At 42.6% G+C, this 20,562-nt stretch overlaps 1 protein-coding gene across 1 annotated transcript in view; it reads right to left on the bottom strand.

Annotated features, from left to right (window-relative positions):
• unc45b (unc-45 myosin chaperone B) overlaps nt 1-18,654 on the bottom strand; it is a 56,331-nt gene extending 37,677 nt beyond the window's left edge. Inside the window, exons 1-8 of the mRNA XM_078396897.1 lie at nt 18,484-18,654; nt 17,261-17,297; nt 16,674-16,849; nt 10,297-10,386; nt 8,509-8,676; nt 5,450-5,618; nt 1,374-1,544; nt 185-356 (exon numbers count right to left, since the gene is read on the bottom strand). Of these exons, the coding sequence (XP_078253023.1) occupies nt 185-356; nt 1,374-1,544; nt 5,450-5,618; nt 8,509-8,676; nt 10,297-10,386; nt 16,674-16,849; nt 17,261-17,297; nt 18,484-18,645 (1,145 nt within the window). The 5' untranslated portion in view covers nt 18,646-18,654. The remainder of the gene's footprint in view (nt 1-184; nt 357-1,373; nt 1,545-5,449; nt 5,619-8,508; nt 8,677-10,296; nt 10,387-16,673; nt 16,850-17,260; nt 17,298-18,483) is intronic.
• Nucleotides 18,655-20,562: the final 1,908 nt, after the last annotated feature.

Here is a 20,562-nt window from a genome sequence, read left to right as displayed (position 1 = left end):
GAAAGGTTTAGAGGGATATGAGCCAAATGGAGACAAATGGGACTAGCTTCGATGGGGTATCTTAGTTGGCATGGACGTGTTGGGTCAAAGGGACTGCTTCTGTGCTGTATGACTATGACACCTGTGCCTCTGATAATGGAATTAAACATCAGGTAAAACAGGCGGCTAGGCCTCCGGCACTTACGTTACATATCCCTCACAGATTTTTCGGAAATTCGCTCTTTCCTCGTCGTCTCGAAGATCATCATAAAGCTTATTAAGTAAGATGGAAGCAGTCAGGCAGGTATTCTCAGTCAAGGGCAGGCAGTTTGGCAGTTCAGGGAATTGTCCTCCCACTTTCAAAATCTTCTTCAGACCTGAAGGTGAAATATTTTTACTTGAATTGGATACAGAGAGAAATCGATAGGCATTTAGATTTCTGAAAGATTTATTGATAGTACTGTTAAAACTATGTAACTAGGGTAACTGAAGTTACAACACTTTGCACTTCTTTAGGTATTTTCGAATGTGTTGGAAATTTTTGGTCTTTCATTTCCAGTCTCATGAGTTTCCTCAATTTTCATTGCTTCACCATTGATGACTGTGTCTTCAGCTGTCAAACTCCTAAACTCTGGGATTCCATCCCTAACTCTCCCTCCTCCATTCAAATGCTCCTTACAACCCGACTATATGAGCAATCATTTGGACATTTACACTAATAAAAGGCTTAGTCACTTTTTTTGAGAACCTGTCCTGTTTGCTTCTTTTGAGAAGTTATATAAATGTAAATTGCTGTAGAAGTTGTTGATGTTTAGCTCCCCTCTTAAATGGTCCAACAAATCTTTTGTATCACGGGCAATTAATGGTGTTGGCATAACCAGCAGTACCCATATCCCATCAGGACAGATATTATCCTTATGTAGGTTGTCACAGTTCCTCTCGAGAGCTAAGATAACAGTCTCAGTAATGACACAAGGAATGGAATTGGGTGACTCAGTGGCGCAGCGATAGAGTTGGTGCCTTTCAGTGCCACAGACTACGGGTGCTGTCTGTGTGAAGTTTGTACGTTCTCCCTGCGACCGCGTGGGCTTTCTCCGGGTGCTCAGTTTCCTCCCACATTCTGAAGACGTACAGGTTTGTAGGTTAATTGGCTTCTGTAAATGATAGATTGTTCCTAGTGTGTAGGACAGAGCTAGTGTACGGGGTGACCTTTGGTCAGTGCGGACCCGATGGGCCAAACAGCATCTTTCCACGCCGTATCTTTAATGTCTAAAGTGCAACTCTAACAATGCTCCAATAGTCCAGAAGGCTTCCCTCACTGCACATTGGACAACATTACTTCATGATATATAATTCCACAAATTATGGAGACATACGATGAAGTGTTTACTAACCCAGATCAATGGTGTCCAAACTTCTGGTGTTATCTTTAATGGCGAGGTCCTTTCGAGGTACATTTCTAATCAGGACGGTGAGGGCCTGATCCCGTCCATGTCCTGAGACACTGGGGTCAACCAGCATTTCCAGGAGACGTGTGATTATCATCTTCACGTCCTTCGATGTATCTGCAGAGAATAAAACAGATTTACAACCAAGAGGAGGAAGAATTTATCTTTTGAAAGTCATGGCAAAGACATGAGCCAATAATATTCACATTCAGATCATTTGAGGTCAAACCAGTTCATTGTATAGAGTGAAGTCAAGGGCCAATTCTCATGCAGGTTTCATGCTCAAGGCCAAACACAAAATTATCCTGAATGCCATAAAATAGTCTGCAGGTCACCTGTATAGTCAAAGATTCAAATAGTTTAGTGGTGATTTATTAGAACAAAACCAGGGCTTGGGGACTTCAGTTAAATGCAATGATTCAGATAGGTTATATACACCAGGGTGCAATGAAATTCCTTGTTCAAATGGAGCTCACAGAGTAAACAGAATACATACAGTCATGATAAACACAATGATGAGTGCAAAACAGCAGAATGGTGCAAGATTGCCATGCAATCACATAGTCCAAAAAAATATTAAAGTACAATAATGTAATAACCGAATAAAGCAGAGTTAAGTTTAAGAGTCTATGGCAGCAGCTCTGGGAAGGGGAATTGCCAGATCTGGCCTTGTATTGCACATTGGGCCCAGAGGTTTTTTGTTCAAATCCCACTCCAGCTCAAAATCTAAACTGCACAGTCAAAGAGTAATTGCCACTCATTCATCTTGTCAAGGGCGATTGTGGATGGACAATAAATACTGGCCCTGTCAGCAGTGCCCGCATCCCATAAATTAATAACAGTGAACAACTTTCAGAAGGGAATTGGAAAAATAATGGCACAATTGGCAGGGTTTTAGTAAAAGAGAGAACCGAGTGATTAATTAGGTAGATCATTTAAAGGTCTCCAAATATATAATGGGCCAAATATTTTCCTTTGGAGCCTAATGATTTTATATAACATTAACTGTTTTACACATTGATTCAGCAAAAGAAAATATGAAGTAGAAAAATCTGTTTGGTTTTAAATAAAATATGCAAACTCAACAAGGCAAACAGAGCAGTGCAGATTGTGGAAAGAGGAGTGAGACATGAAGCAATACTATTTATAGGAGTGAGGTGTAACAGTAAAGCACAAATAAGTAGAAGGGGTACTTTTATAAATAGCATCTTCTGTGAAACAATTTACAGAACAAACTGCAGTGAGAAAGGTAAAAAAAAAAAGAAAGGCATACTCTCAGGGAGTATGGGCCCACTTGGGAGAATTGCCAAATAAGAGTGTGGCCTAAGATCAGAGTACATCTTCAGCCCAGAAGTTATTAGTTATTTCTGAGGTTAAAACAGAGACAATACTTGGCAGGTTAGGCCCCATCTGTGCAAAGAAAAACAGAGATACTGATTTAGGTCAATAACCTTTCATCAGAACAAATGATGAAAGGCCAACAACCTGAAATGTCAACTGTGTTTCTCTTCCCCAGGATACTGCCTGACCTGCTGAACTTTTCTACATTTGTTTTTAGTTTCAAGTTTCCATCTGATGTACTTTGTGTTTGTACCTCAGCATTCCAGACTATAGAATCTTTGGAAAGTAAATCATTCCAAATAATTTTTGAAAAGAAAACTCCATTTGAACAAGGATGTGTTCAATATGGGCGGCACGGTAGCGCAGCGGTAGAGTTGCTGCTTTACAGCGAATGCAGCGCCGGAGACTCAGGTTCGATCCTGACTACGGGTGCTGCACTGTAAGGAGTTTGTACGTTCTCCCCGTGACCTACGTGGGTTTTCTCCGAGATCTTCGGTTTCCTCCCACACTCCAAAGACGTACAGGTATGTAGGTTAATTGGCTGGGTAAATGTAAAAATTGTCCCTAGTGGGTGTAGGATAGTGTTAATGTACGGGGATCGCTGGGCGGCACGGACTTGGTGGGCCGAAAAGGCCTGTTTCCGGCTGTATATATATGATATGATATGATATGATATGATATGATATGATGTTAGTTGGCAGCTGGTCGAGCCGCTGCCTAACAGTGCCAGAGAACAGGGTTTGGTCCTGACCTTGAGTGCTGTTTGTGTGGAGTTTGTACTCTGTGCCCGCTTGGGTTTCCTCCAGGTGCTCTAATTTCCTCCCACATCCCAAAGGCGTGCAGGTTTGCAGGTTAATTAAAGTGTAAGAAAATAAATGCAGATGCTGGTACAAATCGAAGGTATTCATTCACAAAATGAGGGAGTAACTCAGCAGGTTAGGCAACATCTCAGGAGAGAAGGAATGGGCGACGTTTCGGGTCGAGACCCTTCTTCAGACTGATGTCAGGGGGGCGGGACAAAGGAAGGATATAGGTGGAGACAGGAAGACAGTGGGAGATCTGGGAAGGGGGAGGGGAAGAGAGGGACAGAGGAACTATCTAAAGTTGGAGAAGTCAATGTTCATACCACTGGGCTGCAAGCTGCCCAAGCGAAATATGAGGTGCTGTTCCTCCAATTTCCGGTGGGACTCACTATGGCACTGGAGGAGGCCCATGACAGAAAGGTCAGACTGGGAATGGGAGGGGGAGTTGAAGTGCTCAGCCACTGGGAGATCAGATTGGTTAACGCGGACCGAGCGCAGGTTAATTGATCTTTATAAGTTGCCCCTCGTGTGTGGGGGGAATGGAACTGGTGTGGCTGGGTGATCGATGATCGGCGTAGATTTGGTGGATCAAAGAACCTGTTTCCATGCTGTATCTCTAAACTAAATTAATCTCTAAACTAAACTAAAACTGGCAATAGAGAAATTGTCAATGCTTTGGCATAGGTTTATCTGTGACGCTTGTGATGGTGGAAGAGATGGTGATAATTAGTTGCTCCCTTTGTCACCAAATGAGGTCAGAGACCATTAAGGCAAATGCTTTGGGGCACCACAAATGTAACTAGATATAGCAATCCAGTAAACCATCATTATAACGGACCATGGAGGGGGAATGGTGTCCGTTATTGCCAATTGTCTGCTATAATTAAGTAAGGGATTGCCATGTGATTGAGTATCATTGCACAAGTAGTAGAAACAAAGAACTGCAGATGATGGTTAATACGCAAAAGGACACAAAGCGCTGGAGTAACTCAGCAGGTCAGGCTGCATTTCTGAAGAACTCGGATAGGTGATGTTTTAGATCAAGACCCTTCTTCAGACTCTAGGTCTGGAACTGGGCCTGGAATCCAGATGAGTGTTTGGCCCCCAGCCTGTTGGCAGCCAGGGTAGAGGTGAGGGTCGGTTATGGCAGTGACAGGCGTGGCTTGGAAGAGGCTGAGGGAGCTGTGTGAGCCGGCGGTAGCGGTAGTAGGTCTGGCCTGGAAGCGGCCAGGGAGGCGGTGCGAGCCAAGGATGGCGTCGGCAGCCCGGCCTGGAGGTGAAGGTCGGTAGGACCGGTCTGGAAGCGGCTGGGGTGGTGGTGAGGGTCGGCGGCGGTGGTTCCCGCCTCAGAGTGACCAGGGAGGTTGTGAACATTGGTGCTCCGTCTCCCGGCACTACTGCGGGACTCAGCCTGGTGGCGGTCGAGTGCAAGGCGCAATAAAAACAGTGCATCTCGACCCGAAACATCACCTATCCTTGCTCTCCAGAGATGCTGCCTGACCTGCTGAGTTACTCCAGCACTTTGTGTTCTTCATCATGACACAAGTGTTGATCGAAGCAATTACTTGCCAATTGTATGGCCTCCGCAGTGTAATTAACAGTGTGTGTTTATAAAGGGATTGATTACTGTAGGGACTGTCTGATTACTGTAGGGACACAGAACCAAAATCCTTTATAAAGAGGTCCATAATAACGAGGGTAGACCGTATCGCAATATTACACAATTAACGACAAAATTATTGTCTGATTTATCATTTATTGATTCTATAATCATTGCCTAATATGTTTTAAGATGAGTATTTTCCCTTAGTTAGATCTATAAGTAGATCAACACTTCTGTTACATGCATTTTTAGTATCTCAAAACTCAGATACATACCAAGCACCACAGCTTCATCTTTCCCATGATGTTCCTTACTATCTTTGCCTTCAAAGTTATCCAGGATGGTCTGGAAGAGGCTGGATGTTGCCAAAGCAATCTCTTCATTGTCCAAGGCCATCCAACTGCAAATCTTATCTAGTTCCACAAAATGTAAAACAGCTAATGCCTACAAACATAAAATGGTCGTCATTTTTGTATCCTACCTGCCTGATAAAGAAGACACACGGACATTGACACATGAAATTAACAGGCATTAACAGACGTGACACAGGAGGAATCAACATGATCAGTACTGAGGTATCACAAAATGCTGGAGTAACTCAGCAGGTCGGGCAGCATCTAGGAGAGAGGGAATGGGTGATGTTTCGGGTCGAGACGCTTCTTCAGTCTGAAGAAGGGTCTCGACCTGAAACGTCACCCATTCCCTCTCTCCTAGATGCTGCCTGACCTGCTGAGTTACTCCAGCATTTTGTGATACCTTCGATTTGTACCAGTATCTGCAGTTATTTTCCTCCACATGATCAGTACTGATTTCAATTCACTTAACTTGACCCCATATGTTTAGTTAGCACAAGACTAAAATAAGATAAGCCGCCTTCTCAGTTAGCATCAGAACTATGCATCAGTAACAGAAATATGGTTCCATTCTCCACAGATACTGCCGAACCTGCTGGGCATTTTCAGAATTACTTTTATGGTTTCACGTACCAGCAAAGCTCTGCTCTACATTTTGCGACTTTTATGTCCTTTTATTTGTTTCCACTAACAACCCTCATTAATAAATCAACCAGATGGTTGCATAAACAATATATCTTTTGGGCAATCCTGACCTCGTCCTATGTGAAATTATTCCTTAATTCTACCCTCCTCTTCTGCTCCCTCTCTGCCATTTAATACTAAAGGTCTTCCTTTTTTCCGATGGACAGACATGGTTAATATGATTTATTTTTTTTGTCCATGGATTTTGCACAACCTCCAGACTTCTAGCATTTTCTGTTTTAATTTTAATCACACAGCAACTGCAGTTTTCTTTTATATCTATTTTAAATTAGGTATTTTCGAATGTGTTGGAAATTTTTGGTCTTTCATTTCCAGTCTCATGAGTTTCCTAAATTTTCATTGCTTCACCATTGATGACTGTGTCTTCAGCTGTCAAACTCCTAAACTCTGGGATTCCATCCCTAACTCTCCCTCCTCCATTCAAATGCTCCTTACAACCCGACTATATGAGCAATCATTTGGACATTTACACTAATAAAAGGCTTAGTCACTTTTTTTGAGAACCTGTCCTGTTTGCTTCTTTGGAGAAGTTATATAAATGTAAATTGCTGTAGAAGTTGTTGATGTTTAGCTCCCCTCTTAAATGGTCCAACAAATCTTTTGTATCACGGGCAATTAATGGTGTTGGCATAACCAGCAGTACCCATATCCCATCAGGACAGATATTATCCTTATGTAGATTGTCACAGTTCCTCTGGAGAGCTAAGATAACAGTCTCGGTAATGACACAAGGAGAGGAATTGGGTGACTGAGTGGCGCAGCGATAGAGTTGGTGCCTTTCAGTGCCACAGACTACGGGTGCTGTCTGTGTGGAGTTTGTACGTTCTCCCTGCGACCGCGTGGGCTTTCTCCGGGTGCTCGGTTTCCTCCCACATTCTGAAGACGTACAGGTTTGTAGATTAATTGGCTTCTGTAAATGATAGATTGTATCATTTATCATTAATATGATTTATTTTTTTTGTCCATGGATTTTGCACAACCTCCAGGCTTCTAGCATTTTCTGTTTTAATTTTAACCACACAGCAACTGCAGTTTTCTTTTATATCTATTTTAAATTATTAATTGGGTTCTAGGGAGAGAATTTGCAAAAGAAATCTGAAACCTATCTTGAATAGCTTGCCTGCCTGTGCACTACAATGTCCTAGAAATATTTTCTCACTATGTGGTCCACCAATTCCTTTCAAACTCTCATTCAAGCCACCACTTAATCTTTCATAATCCAGAAACGGCAAGACAGTTATTTTTAATGTCTACTGTAAACCCGCCTAAAGCAGAGGGTTGACATTCAAGAACACTACACTGCAGTATATTCAAGGCCCATTCATCTTTCCAAAGCTGTGATTCTGAGAAGTATACACTGTTCTCCAGAAGAGGTCTAACCAGGGCTTTGTATAGCTCCAGTAAAAACTTCCTACTTATTATGTTCTACCTCTGGTAATAAAAGCCAACAACTGGGAGGTTTGCTGTGATACATCAACAACAGCATGCTGCTATGCTGGAAAAGTAGGGCTTAAATTCATGTTATAGGAACAGAATTAGGCCATTCAGCCCATCAAGTCCACTCCGCCATTCAAACATGGCTGATCTGTCTTTCCCTCTCAACCCGTTCTCCTGCTTTCTCCCGCATGGGTCAGATTCTTGTTTTTTCATGAGAATAATCTGAATTTTTTTTTAAAACAGAAGTTCTATTTAAAGAGTTTGGGGTGTTTTACACCAATATAATTCTATGGTCACATCTGAATATCAAGCATGCATTTTGCTTTAAGAATGTTGTTTATTGACAATGCAGAATTAGTGCACAGGCTTCTGACCAACCACGTTTGATTGTGGATGCCTAATAGACCATGCTTCTACAAATGTGTAACTGGAGGGGCAGCTGCGAGTCCAAAATAGTAAAAATAATAAAAATATAGGCAACGATGAACTTGCAGGTTTTTGTTATTATCATTGGCAATTTATTGTGGGAAACTGGAAGTTGTTTCCTTTGCCCTAAGTTTTTATTTGTGATATGCATTTTGCTAAATAAAGAGGAGCCATTAGGTTGTACAGCACACAAATAGTTTCTTCGGCGCATCACGTCCAAGCTGGTCTTTTATCTATCATCATTAATTCCATTTCCCGGCATCAGGTCCCTATCTTTCTCTGTCTTGCCTCATGTCTGTCCAAATGTCTCTTAAACATAACAAACAAAGAAAACTTTCCTGAACTGAACAAAAAAAAAAGAAAAACTGAAGTCTGGCGTAATTCAATCCAATTCTATGAGTATTAATACTCACTCTTGACTTGTGGCGACTGCACATGCCTGAAAGTGTCCTGATTGCACCAAGCATCATTTCGTGCTTCTTGGTTTCAATGAGTTGGACCAACAAATTAAGGCCATTGTTTCTGAAGATCCTCTCAGCTCCTGCATCTTCCCTCGCGAGCACAATCAAGTTATTTGCAGCCTGTAAGAAATCACATTTATTGAAACAAACAACAAACAGTTGAGCAAACGAAATGATTTAGAAGCGTACAAAGTACACCATGAAGTTTGACAGTCTTTCTTTTATACCTAAATTGTGAACTGGAACGTGGAGAGCCCACACCACCTCACTCAAGAACACAAGAAGGTAAGGACACAAGTAAAAATTAGAGCAGGAGTAGGCCATCAGGCTCTTCAAGCCTTCCTTGCCATTCAAAGTGATCATGGCTGATCTATGCTGGACTCAATACCTCTTCTGCCCTATTTGTCCATCCCGCACTATTCCTCAATCTATCAAATATTTCCAGCGTCCACCATCTGCCGAAGAAGAGACCCACCACCTCTGTGAGAAGAAACTTCTACCTACCTCAGTTTTGTATGTCTCTTATCTTCTTGTTATGCCTCCTTATTTAAGACCTTCACACTGGTGAAAACATCACGACATCTACCCTGTCAGGCCCCCTTAGGATGTTATATGTCCGAATAAAGTCATCTCTCATTATTCTAAACTCCAAGGAACACAGACTATTTTGTCTCTTTTGGCAGGAAAACATCTCTGAATTCTCCAGGAATTAGCCTGGTGAATTCTTTGTACTACCTCCAATGTTCTTATTAGATTTTTTTTTAGATACGGAGATCAAAACGGTATACAATATTCCAGGTGAGGCCTCAACAACATTGTAATTACAACAAAACCTCCATATTTTTAAACTCTAACCCCTTTGCAATTAAAGTTTTTTAAAAAAAACATTTGCCTTCTCACTAGTTGGGCCTGTCTGCTAATTTTGGTGAAAATCTAGAATATCTCATGATAGTCAAGGAATTATCACTGGAGTGTAATGTAAGACATATTGCCGCTAATAACAAACTTCCACAGACAACAATGTGTCCACCAGGTTTAGTAAATGTGGTTGGCTGGACTCTGGAAGCATTCCTTCAAAACAGAGGCTGCAAGATATTTTACCTGTGAACACTGGAGATAACAGGACAATAGACAATAGGTGCAGGAGGAGGCCATTCGGTCTTTCGAGCCAGCACCGCCATTCAATGTGATCATGGCTGATCATTCTCAATCAGTACCTCGTTCCTGCCTTCTCCCCATACCCCCTGACTCCGCTATCCTTAAGAGCTCTATCTCGCTCTCTCTTGAATGCATTCAGAGAATTGGCCTCCACTGCCTTCTGAGGCAGAGAATTCCACAGATTCACAACTCTCTGACTGAAAAAGTTTTTCCTCATCTCAGTTCTAAATGGCCTACCCCTTATTCTTAAACTGTGGCCCCTTGTTCTGGACTCCCCCAACATTGGGAACGTTTCCTGCCTCTAACGTGTCCAACCCCTTAATAATCTTATACGTTTCGATAAGATCTCCTCTCATCCTTCTAAATTCCAGTGTATACAAGCCTAGTCGCTCCAGTCTTTCAAGATATGACAGTCCCGCCATTTCGGGAATTAACCTAGTAAACCTACGCTGCACGCCCTCAATAGCAAGAATATCCTTCCTCAAATTTGGAGACCAAAACTGCACACAGTACTCCAGGTGCGGTCTCCCCCCCAGTATCCAATTCTCAAATAAAGCAAATCAGTCCAAAATTTGAACAAACCTTTTCCTTCCTTTCTTTATCAATATTCTCGTCAAGTAGAACTTCAAACATCCGTTCCACTCTCGAGTCTGTGGAGAACTGAATTTTTAGCTGTGGGAAGGAAACAGTACATCATTATCACTCCAAACTGAGAGACACAAAAAAATCATTTGATGACTTAGTCTGGTTTCTTTACGCTTTTCCTATGAGAATGGGAACTCTCCGACGATCTGAATACACGGAGAAGGAACGATTTTGATATAGATTCTCCCAGAGGGGCAATGAGGCAGACCAAGGGTTCACAACCTCCAAATAGGATATTGTTGTATACATCAGGCTCAAGTCCATGCATTTAGCAGGTTACCTTAGGCTTTGCAGTACACATTCTGAGACTGCTGAGAAGTTTACATTGAACCTACAACACAGATTAAAAAACCCAACTGCTCTGAACTGATTTTACACCCCATACAAGCTTCTACTGAAATGTCACCTGCATCTCACCTGCATTATCAGCCCCCTCTTTTATTCGCTACTAAAGTTGGATACAAAATGCTGGAGTAACTCAACGGGTCAGGTGGCATCTCTGGAGAAAATGGACAGGTGACATTTCGGGTTGGGATTCTTCTTCAGACTGATTGTGGGAGGAGGGTATAGGATGCAAGAAAAAATCAGGACAAACCAGGGCTGGCAACAGATGCCCTCAGGCAGGGAGTCTATTCTCCCTGATGGGCTGCCTGTTGTCTAGGGACAGCATGCTCCGCTTCTCTATTTATATATTCCTCCCATAGACAAATCTGTGGTATTAGCCTCAATCTAATGAGGCCAATTAGATTGCCTAATCGAATGTTCTTCACATTTTCACCACTGTCTAAGGAAGTTAGGAAGGCTAAGGAAGTTTCTCCTGAACCGCCCAAATGGATTTATCAGTGAGTGTATGGTATTTATGGCCCGTTTCTATCGATATCTAAAGGAAAATAGGCCCTTCCATACAGTATCTGCCCAAGGAATCCAGTCATAATGTTAAAGACATCTCTCAAATCATCTTAACCTTCGCTTTTCTGGAGAAATAATCCTTCTCAATCTTTCTTGTGGAAAGCCTTGTCAATCTTTGATGATGGTTATAACTGCTCAGTTGTGGTCTAATTCATCCCTCTGTACCATTTTTTAATTATAGACTCCGGGCCAGTGCACAGTTCTCCATGTCTGGTTTAGCCAATGTTTGATGCATTACTACACAGCATCCCTGCTCTTTGATTCTCTCTCCAGAGTTGAAGCCTGTGGGGTGCTCTATCAGCAGGGCAATGTTTAAATAGCTTAAGCAACGTTGGAATATTTACTTTGGCCATGAGCCAATTGGGGCTAATTCTATGCTTTCTTTTCTGTACAAATAGTGAGAGGTGCAGACAGGGGTTTCTGCAGCAACAGGCGGGATTCAAGGATGGCGTGTTACCTCCCTGGTGCCAGGATCCAGGACGTCATGGATCGATTGCAGGGCATCCTCAAGGATGAAGGTGAGCAGCCGGAAGTGGTAGTGCATGTTGGCACAAATGACGTCGGGATGGCGAGGAAAGAGATTCTGTAGTGTCCAGAATCAAGGGCCACAGTTTAAGAATAAGGGGTAGGCCATTTAGAACGGAGATGAGGAAAAACGTTTTCATTCAGAGAGTTGTAAATCTGTGGAATTTTCTGCCTCAGAAGGCAGTGAAGGCCAATTCTCTGGATGCGTTCAAGAGAGAGCTGGATAGTGCTCTTAATGATAGCAGAGTCACGGGGTATGGGGAGAGGGCAGGAACAGGGTACTGATTGTGGATGATCAGCCATAATCACATTGAATGGCGGTGCTGGCTCGAAGGGCCGAATGGCCTACTCCAGGGTAGTTATCTCTGGTTTGCTTCCAGTTGCTCGTGCAGGTGAGGACAGGACCAGGGAGAGAGGGGATCTGAATGTGTGGCTGAGGAGCTGGTGCAGGGGGCAGGGATTTAGATACTTGGACCACTGGGGGCTGTTTTGGGGTAAGGGTGAATTGTACAAAAGGAACGGTTTGCACCTTAACAGGCAGGGGACCAGCATTCTGGCAAGCAATTTTGCCACTGCTACCCGGGTGGATTTAAACTAAATAGTGGGGGAGAGGCGGTTCGAGTGGGGGGGGGGGGGGGGGGGGGAGGGAGACAAATTGGAAATACAAGGGTGGAGTTAAAGGGAAAGAGACTATAAGAAAAGTTAAAGACACCAGAATTAACGGGACAGAAAGCTCACGAAGGGATGGGAGAGTATGGCCAAGTGAAATAGGAATCGATGTGAAAGGTAAGGTGAGTAATGAATTAAAAGTAATATATATGAATGCGCAAAGTATAAGAAGTAAAGTGGATGAGCTTGAGGCTCAGTTAGAGATTGATGGATATGACATTGTGGGGACTACAGAGACATGGCTGCAGGAGGATTGGAACTAGGAACTGAATATTCAGGGTTATACGTCCTATAGAAAGGACAGGCAGGTGGGCAGAGGAGGTGGGGTAGCTCTGTTGGTGAGGAATTTCAGTTCCTTGGGAGGGGTGACGTAGGGATTGACGATGGAGAGTCATTGTGGATAGAAATGAGGAATTGTAAAGGTAAGAAGACATTAATGGGAGTTAAAGGTAATGCCACTGTTGTTATGGGAGATTTCAATATGCAGGTAGACTGGGAAAATCAGGTTGGTTCTGGACCCCAAGAAAGGGAGTTTATCGAGTGCCTCCGAGATGGATTCTTAAAGCAGCTTGTACTGCAGCCTACCAGTGTGAAGGCAAGTCTGGATTTAGTGTTATCCAATGAACCAGATTAGTAAAGATAAATGTGGGTTCCTTGAAGGCAGAAACAGGTGAAATGATTATGAGGAACAAGGAAATGGCAGAAGAGTTGAACAGGTACTTTGGTTCTGTTTTCACTAAGGAAGACACAAACAATCTCCCAGATGTAGTAGAGGACAGAGGATCTAGGGAGACAGAGGAACTGAAAGAAATTTGCATTAGGTGAGAAATAGTATAGGGTAGACTGATGGGACTGAAGGCTGATAAATCCCCAGGGCCTGGGTCTGCATCCCAGGGTCCTTAAGGAGGTGGCTCAAGAAATCGTGGACACATTGGTGATCATTTTCCAATGTTCTATAGATTCGGGATCAGTTCCTGTGGATTGGAGGGTAGCTAATGTTATCCCACTTTTCAAGAAAGGAGCGAGAGAGAAAACAGGGAATTATAGACCAGTTAGCCTGACATCGGTGGTGGGGAAGATGCTGGAGTCAATTATTAAAGAAATAATAATGGCGCATTTGGATAGCAGTAAATGTATTGGTCCAAATCAACATGGATTTATGAAGGGGAAATCTTGCCTGACTAAACTTCTGGAATGTTTGAGGATGTGACAAGTAAAATGGATGAAGGAGAGCTGGTGGATGTAGTGTATCTAGACTTCCAGAAATCCTTTGATAAGGTCCCACACAGGAGATTAGTGAGCAAAATTAGAGCGCATGGTATTGGGGGTAGGGTATTGACATGGATAGAGAATTGGTTGGCAGACAGGAAACAAAGAGTAGGAATAAACGGGTTCTTGTCAGAATGGCAGGCAGTGGCGAGTGGAGTGCCACAGGGCTCGGTGCTATTTACCATATATATTAATGACTTAGATGATGGAATTAAAAGTAACACTAGCAAATTTACAGTTGACACAAAGTTGGGTGGCAGTGTGAACTGTGAAGAGGATGCTAGGAGGTTGCAGGGTGACTTGGACAGATTAAGTGAGTGGGCAGATGCATGGCAGATGCAGTATAATGTAGATAAATGTGAGGTTAAACACTTTGGCGGCAAGAATAAGGAGGTAGATTATTATCTCAATGGAGTTAGGTTAGGAAAAAGGGAAGTGCAACGAGACCTGGGTGTTCTTGTGCACCAGTCACTGAAAGTAAACATGCAGGTACAGCAGGCAGTGAAGAAAGCTAATGGCATGTTAGCCTTCATACAAGAGGATTTGAATATAGCAGGTAAAGAGGTCCTTTTGCAGTTGTACAGGCCCCTGGTGAGACCACATCTGGAGTATTGTATGCAGTTTTGGTCTCCTAATTTGAGGAAGGATATCCTTGCTATTGAGGCATTGCAGCGTAGGTTCACGAGGTTTATCCCCGGGATGGCGGGACTGTCATATGAGGAAAGACTGGGCTTGTATTCACTGGGATTTAGAAGGATGAGAGGGGATCTTATAGAAACATATAAAATTATAAAAGGACTGGACAAGTTAGATGCAGGAAAAATGTTCCCATTGTTGGGGGAGTCCAGAACCAGGGGCAACAGTCTAAGAATAAAGGGGAGGATATTTAAAACTGAGATGAGAAAAAACTTTTTTAACCCAGAGAGTTGTGAATTTGTGGAATTCTCTGCCGCAGTAGAGGCCAATTCACTAGATGAATTTAAAAGAGAGTTAGATAGAGCTCTAGGGGCTAGTGGAATCAAGGGATATGGGGAGAAGGCAGGCATGGGTTACTGATTGTGGATGATCAGCCATGATCACAATGAATGGCGGTGCTGGCTTGAAGGGCCAAATGGTCTCCTCCTGCACCTATTTTCTATGTTTCTATGTTTCAAATCAAACAATAGTTGCCGAACATGTAACAATCTGGGGGCAATGTACCACCTATGTTAAACTGTGATGCTGCAAAGTATTTAATAAAATACAACTCATGTTTCAGAAGCCTTTTTCAAACACAAAGCAGTTTACAACCAATGAAGCATATTTAGTCACAGTTGCAATGTAGGAAATGTGGAAGCTAGTCACACACAGCAAGCACTTGTAAATAGAAATAGGTTTTCTCACGTGATGGTGATGAATATTTAAAATCTTCACCATTATGTTTAAACTCTTTGGTTTCCATTTTGCTTTGAAAACCAGGATCCATTTGGGTCTGAAGCTTATAGATTGGCTGGATTACTTAAAGTAACAGGTTATCCAACGAGCTTGGATATGCCTCAGTTCAATATCACAAATTATTGTCATTAAATTGTTAGTGAGTCATTTTTTACATCTATACTATTCAATACGGGCAACAGTGAATTAGGTTGTGTTTGATCTGCCCCTCTCCCATGCTTGCTTCTCCCACTGTTTGCACTGTGCATTTATTTTATTCATTCCCGCGGGTTTAAATTATTGAGGGACTCAATGTTGCTGCCATCTCACAAGGTCAACATGGCCTTGCATGATGGGTCCTGAAGCTCTGGTCACAGATCACCCTGATGGTTCTTTGCCCTAATTGATCAGAAACCTTTAATAACAGCTCAGAAGGATAAACAATGATAAATCTTTAAAAGATATGAAATAATACATTTTCTGATAAACTCACACAGGTGGTGCAAAATACTCTGAAACATTAATCTTTTTGTTTCAGTCTAGGTTGGTAACCCTGTGCAAATGAGTGGGTTGCATTGTGCCAGCCAGCCCTGTCATAAAGCTGATGACATGGTGCACCAGTCATTGAAAGCAAGCATGCAGGTGCAGCAGGCAGTGAAGAAAGCGAATGGTATGTTGGCATTCATAGCAAGAGGATTTGAGTTTAGGAGCAGGGAGGTTCTGCTGCAGTTGTACAGGGCCTTGGTGAGACCGCACCTGGAGTATTGTGTGCAGTTTTGGTCTCCTAACCTGAGGAAAGACGTTCTTGCCTTAGAGGGAGTACAGAGAAGGTTCACCAGATTGATCCCTGGGATGGCGGGACTTTCATATGAGGAAAGACTGGATAGACTGGGCTTGTACTCGCTGGAATTTAGAAGACTGAGGGGGGATCTTATAGAAACATATAAAATTCTTAAGGGGTTGGAGAGGCTAGATGCGGGAAGATTGTTCCCGATGTCGGGGGAGTCCAGAACCAGGGGTCACAGCTTAAGGATAAGGGGGAAGTCTTTTAGGACCGAGATGAGAAAACATTTCTTCACACAGAGAGTGGTGAGTCTGTGGAATTCTCTGCCACAGAAGGTAGTTGAGGCCAGTTCATTGGCTATATTTAAGAGGGAGTTAGATGTGGCCCTTTTTGCTAAAGGGATCAGGGGGTATGGAGAGAAGGCAGGTACAGGTTACTGAGCTGGATGATCAGCCATGATCATATTGAATGGCGGTGCAGGCTCGAAGGGCCGAATGGCCTACTTCTGCACCTATTTTCTATGTTTCTATGTTTCTAACTAATGTGAAGTGGGGAGCCCAGCAGCAGAGTCAGAGCTCAGATGCACCAGCACCAGCATCTGGTCTTCAGTCTTCTCCTGACATCTGCCTTGCAAGTCGCAGGCATGTGGATCAGGTATAAGCTGACCCATACACTGTGGCCAGCTGATGAATCTCTAAGGAAGATCTGGCTGGCAATCGGCACTGTTACAGTCCACAACCCTCACCTTCTCTTGAATGTCATGATTCAGACGCCGCAATGTTTCTTGAAATGTTTTGTTCTTTGGCTCCATCGTTGAACATCTCTGGACATCTTTGAAAGCTTGATCCAGTTTCCCCACCTTCTCCAGTGCTTGACTACGCCTGAAGAGTGCTTTGATGTCTGATGCGTCCACATCAATGGCTGGCAGGGGAAGCAAATCATTGTTTCTTCAGGTAAATGCTTCTTTTTATATTACTTGTCATTGCAATGAAACAGCAACTTTTATTTATAACTAAAGTGGCCTAAAGTGCTCATAAGAGTATTAAACAATTAAAATTCAATGGTAAGCCAAATGAAGGTGTGAGCAATGATGACCAAAGAGCAACATTCAATGAGGACAGAGAGACAGGGAGATTGAAAGAGAATAATTCAGAGCTTGGAGCCGTGACAGCTGAACTCTATTTAATATGCACAAGAGGCAAGAACTGAAAGAGTTTTAGTGACTGGGGTGGGGAGCGGGGAGGTCATTCAGCTGTAGCTATGACACAGAAGGATTTGATACTTGGGCTGAAATTTTAAGAGATGGAGTGACTGGGGATCACACCACTTTACCTTTCGAGGCATCCGATGCAGCAGCCACATACTTTTCCTTGAAAGAAAAAAAAAAGTTGGGTTATGACTAGATTCTTTTTAATGTGTGACATGAATTTCAATGCATTTGATTCTATTAACGAAGTAACAGAGCCAAATAAATAATGTTGGGTGTGTGGACAAAAATATATGCCAATTCTGTTGATAGACAATGCAATAACGGAAACATGCAGCAAACTGTAAATCAGAAGTTATCTCTGAGATATATTTGTTGATAAACAGAGTATAAGCGCTCTAGCTTCAAGTGAATGGAATTACATTCACTTGCCTGGATGATTGCAGCACCCACAACTCTCACACAACACTGGTATAAAGTCCTACATATTGGCACCCCTTCTACCCACCTAATATCTCCTCCCTCCATCACCAGAGTACCATGGCTGCACTTTATAGCATCTAAAGAGTTACTCGATTAATTCAGTGGAACTCTTCACTCAACAGCGCCATGAAAGAAGGTTTACTACACACAAACTGACATGCACCAAGATGACAGTTCACAACCACCACCTTGAGGAATGTGCATTAGATGGGACCTTGCCAGATCTCCACATTTTGAGAATTAATTTAAAAGATGATCTCCTGTTCGCACTTGAATTAGAGTAATTGTTTTTTTTTTAATAAGGTAGATGTGAGGTCTTTCTATACAAAAATGAGCTGTCAGATTTCTTCCGCTTCAAACCTTTAGATGATATGAGTGCTTAGAAGCATTCATAATAAAAACAGAAATTGCTGGAAATACTTGGCAATTTGGGCAGCATTGGTGGAAGAGGGGGTGTAAGTTATGTAAAATTGTAGAATTCAATGTTCATACCATTGGGTTGTAGGCTACCCAAGTGGAATATGAGGTGCTGGTCCTCCAGTTTGTGTGTGGCCTCACTCCGGCAATAAGGGAGGCCCAGGACAGAAAGGTCAGTATGGGAATAGGAAGAGAAGTTAAACTGGTTAGCAACCGAGAGCTCCAGTGGGCCTTGGCGGGACGAGCGCAAGTGTTCAGTGAAACAGTTGCCAAGTCAATGCATGGTCTCACCAACGTATAGGTGACCACATCGGGAACCTGCGTACCTAATTGCCTTTTCATTGTGCCAGTGTCACTTTGATTTCTTATAAATGAGGAGCTCCTGCCATAGAATGTAGGAGCATTTTCCGGTAACAACTGCAATCATATGGATTCAGTGCTTACTTACCTTTTTTAAGTGGCACGCTGATCGATTTCTGTAAAGGGTAGCCAGAACCTTCTTCTCTTTGGTCAGCTTAATAGCTTTAGTGTAACAGTCAATGGCGTTGTCATAATCTTTGTTCTGAAAGAATGCATTGCCACTGTCCTTTAACTGAATTGGATCTTCCATCTGAAACCAGAGTAAAGTGGAAAGGTTACCCTTTTGGGAGCACATAACTAACCATGTTTGTGGTAAAATAGCCCAAGGGCAATCACTCACTTATCAGACATTTGTACTTAGTGTTGACACAATGATGAGGAGTTGAATGTGAAAATATCTTTGTGCTTTAGTGTCAGCTATGGTTCAGCACCTCTCACGTCTCTGTTTCAGCTCTGGCCAAACATAACTTTCCACTGAGAGGTTAAGCTGATCTTCAACTACATTTTCAGTTGGGGGCAAAATGAAGCAGTTAATCAGATTGAAATTATCCTTCATTTAGTCCCCCATCCCAAATGCCTTGCTTGATAATACTTTCCTTTAATTATTTTGAATAACAAAAGATTTCTTGAGGCATCGCAAGTGTTGCAATCTAAGAAGCACAGTAGGTAATTGGTGCACAGCAGCTTCTGAGAAACAGCAGGTGGTCTGCTGCAGTTATATTGGTGGTGCAATAAACGTTAGATCGCAGGCACTGGGAGAACCCTTCTGCCCGTCGACTAATAATGCCTGTGAGAGCAACCTCTGCTTAAGTTTAGCATCTCACCCAGGGAGATCAGCAGTACCTTTTCTTGAGATGGACACAAAGTGCTGGAGTATCTCAGCGGGTCAGGCAGCATCTCTGGAGAAAAAGGATAGGTGACATTTCAGGTTGGGACCCTTCTTCAGAAGTCTGAAAGTCAGGGTCTGAAGAAGGGTCCCAACCGAAACGTCACCTATGCTTTAACTCCAGAGATGCTGCCTGACCCGCTGAGACACTCCAGCACTTTGTGTCTATCTTTGGTATAAACCAGCATCTGCAGTTTTTTGTTTCAACATCTTTTCTTAGTTTAATAAATAGATGAGTCTTTCTAAAAGAATTATTATTCCCTTCCAATTTTTAATCTCCAGGTTGTTTTTATTTAAGTAAAGCAAGATTGTTGGATGCATATGAATTCCACAGAACTGAGATGGATGAGGAATATGGAAAGCAAGGAAAAGAAGGATTTGTTAATGGGATGAGAAGGAGAAGAATGAAAAGAGGAGTATTAACTTGGTCACATGATTCTGTGCTTCCGACATTATCCGCAATCTCTTTTCACTTTGTTGGATGGAGGAAGTGCTGTGCTCAGTTCTGCCAGGTTCTGTAATGCTGGCTTAGCAGGTATTTCAAAACAAGTGTCATTTCTTCCATCAGCTTCAACAAATGTCTCCCTGCTGTTGTGAGCCCTGATATCGCTTTCTGCTTCTTTAAGGTAATATTCAGTCCCTGCCTTGGAATAGCACTGTTTGCCCGAAGCTTTTCCTCAAGTCCACCATTGAAACTGCATTGATTGTTCTACAGTGATAATGTGCCATTGTGTATATCCCCACCCTGGGCTTACACAAGGTCTGAACATTAAATGACTCCCAATCACTCACATCCTTGGAGAACCATTACTGATCAATTATAGAACGAACTGACACTTTGTTATTTGATTGGCTCATTCAGTCAAACAACCAAAGTCGCATCTCCTATATTTTTACAACCAATAAACAATAATGTTCAAAGAAAATGAAACCAACATGCAATCCATCATTTTTTTACTCTGGAGATTCGCAAGATTTTCCTAAAGGATTCCATTTGATCCCATTTGCCATTACTGCATGGCAAATGATGCCTAATTTACCTCACCAGGACTGTTCTCTCTGATTTCTCATAGAGAAAAATCATACTCTGCAAATGACCTATTTAAACAAATTTCCTAAGATACTAAGAAGAGTTCTTGAACCAAAGTGAGAAAGTGCGTTCAGGATCCACTCCAGAGACTTGAGCACAGAAATCTAGGCCGAGGCTCTGGTGCCTGGCTGAGAGACCTAGGCTCTATTGGAGATGCAGCTTTTGAGGAGAGGTGTTAAACTGAGCCACAA

Source organism: Rhinoraja longicauda, chromosome 3 (genome assembly GCF_053455715.1).
Source record: "Rhinoraja longicauda isolate Sanriku21f chromosome 3, sRhiLon1.1, whole genome shotgun sequence".
NCBI lineage: Eukaryota > Metazoa > Chordata > Chondrichthyes > Rajiformes > Arhynchobatidae > Rhinoraja > Rhinoraja longicauda.
Note: the sequence above shows the minus strand (reverse complement) of the source record. Positions and strands in the feature narration are given on the sequence as shown.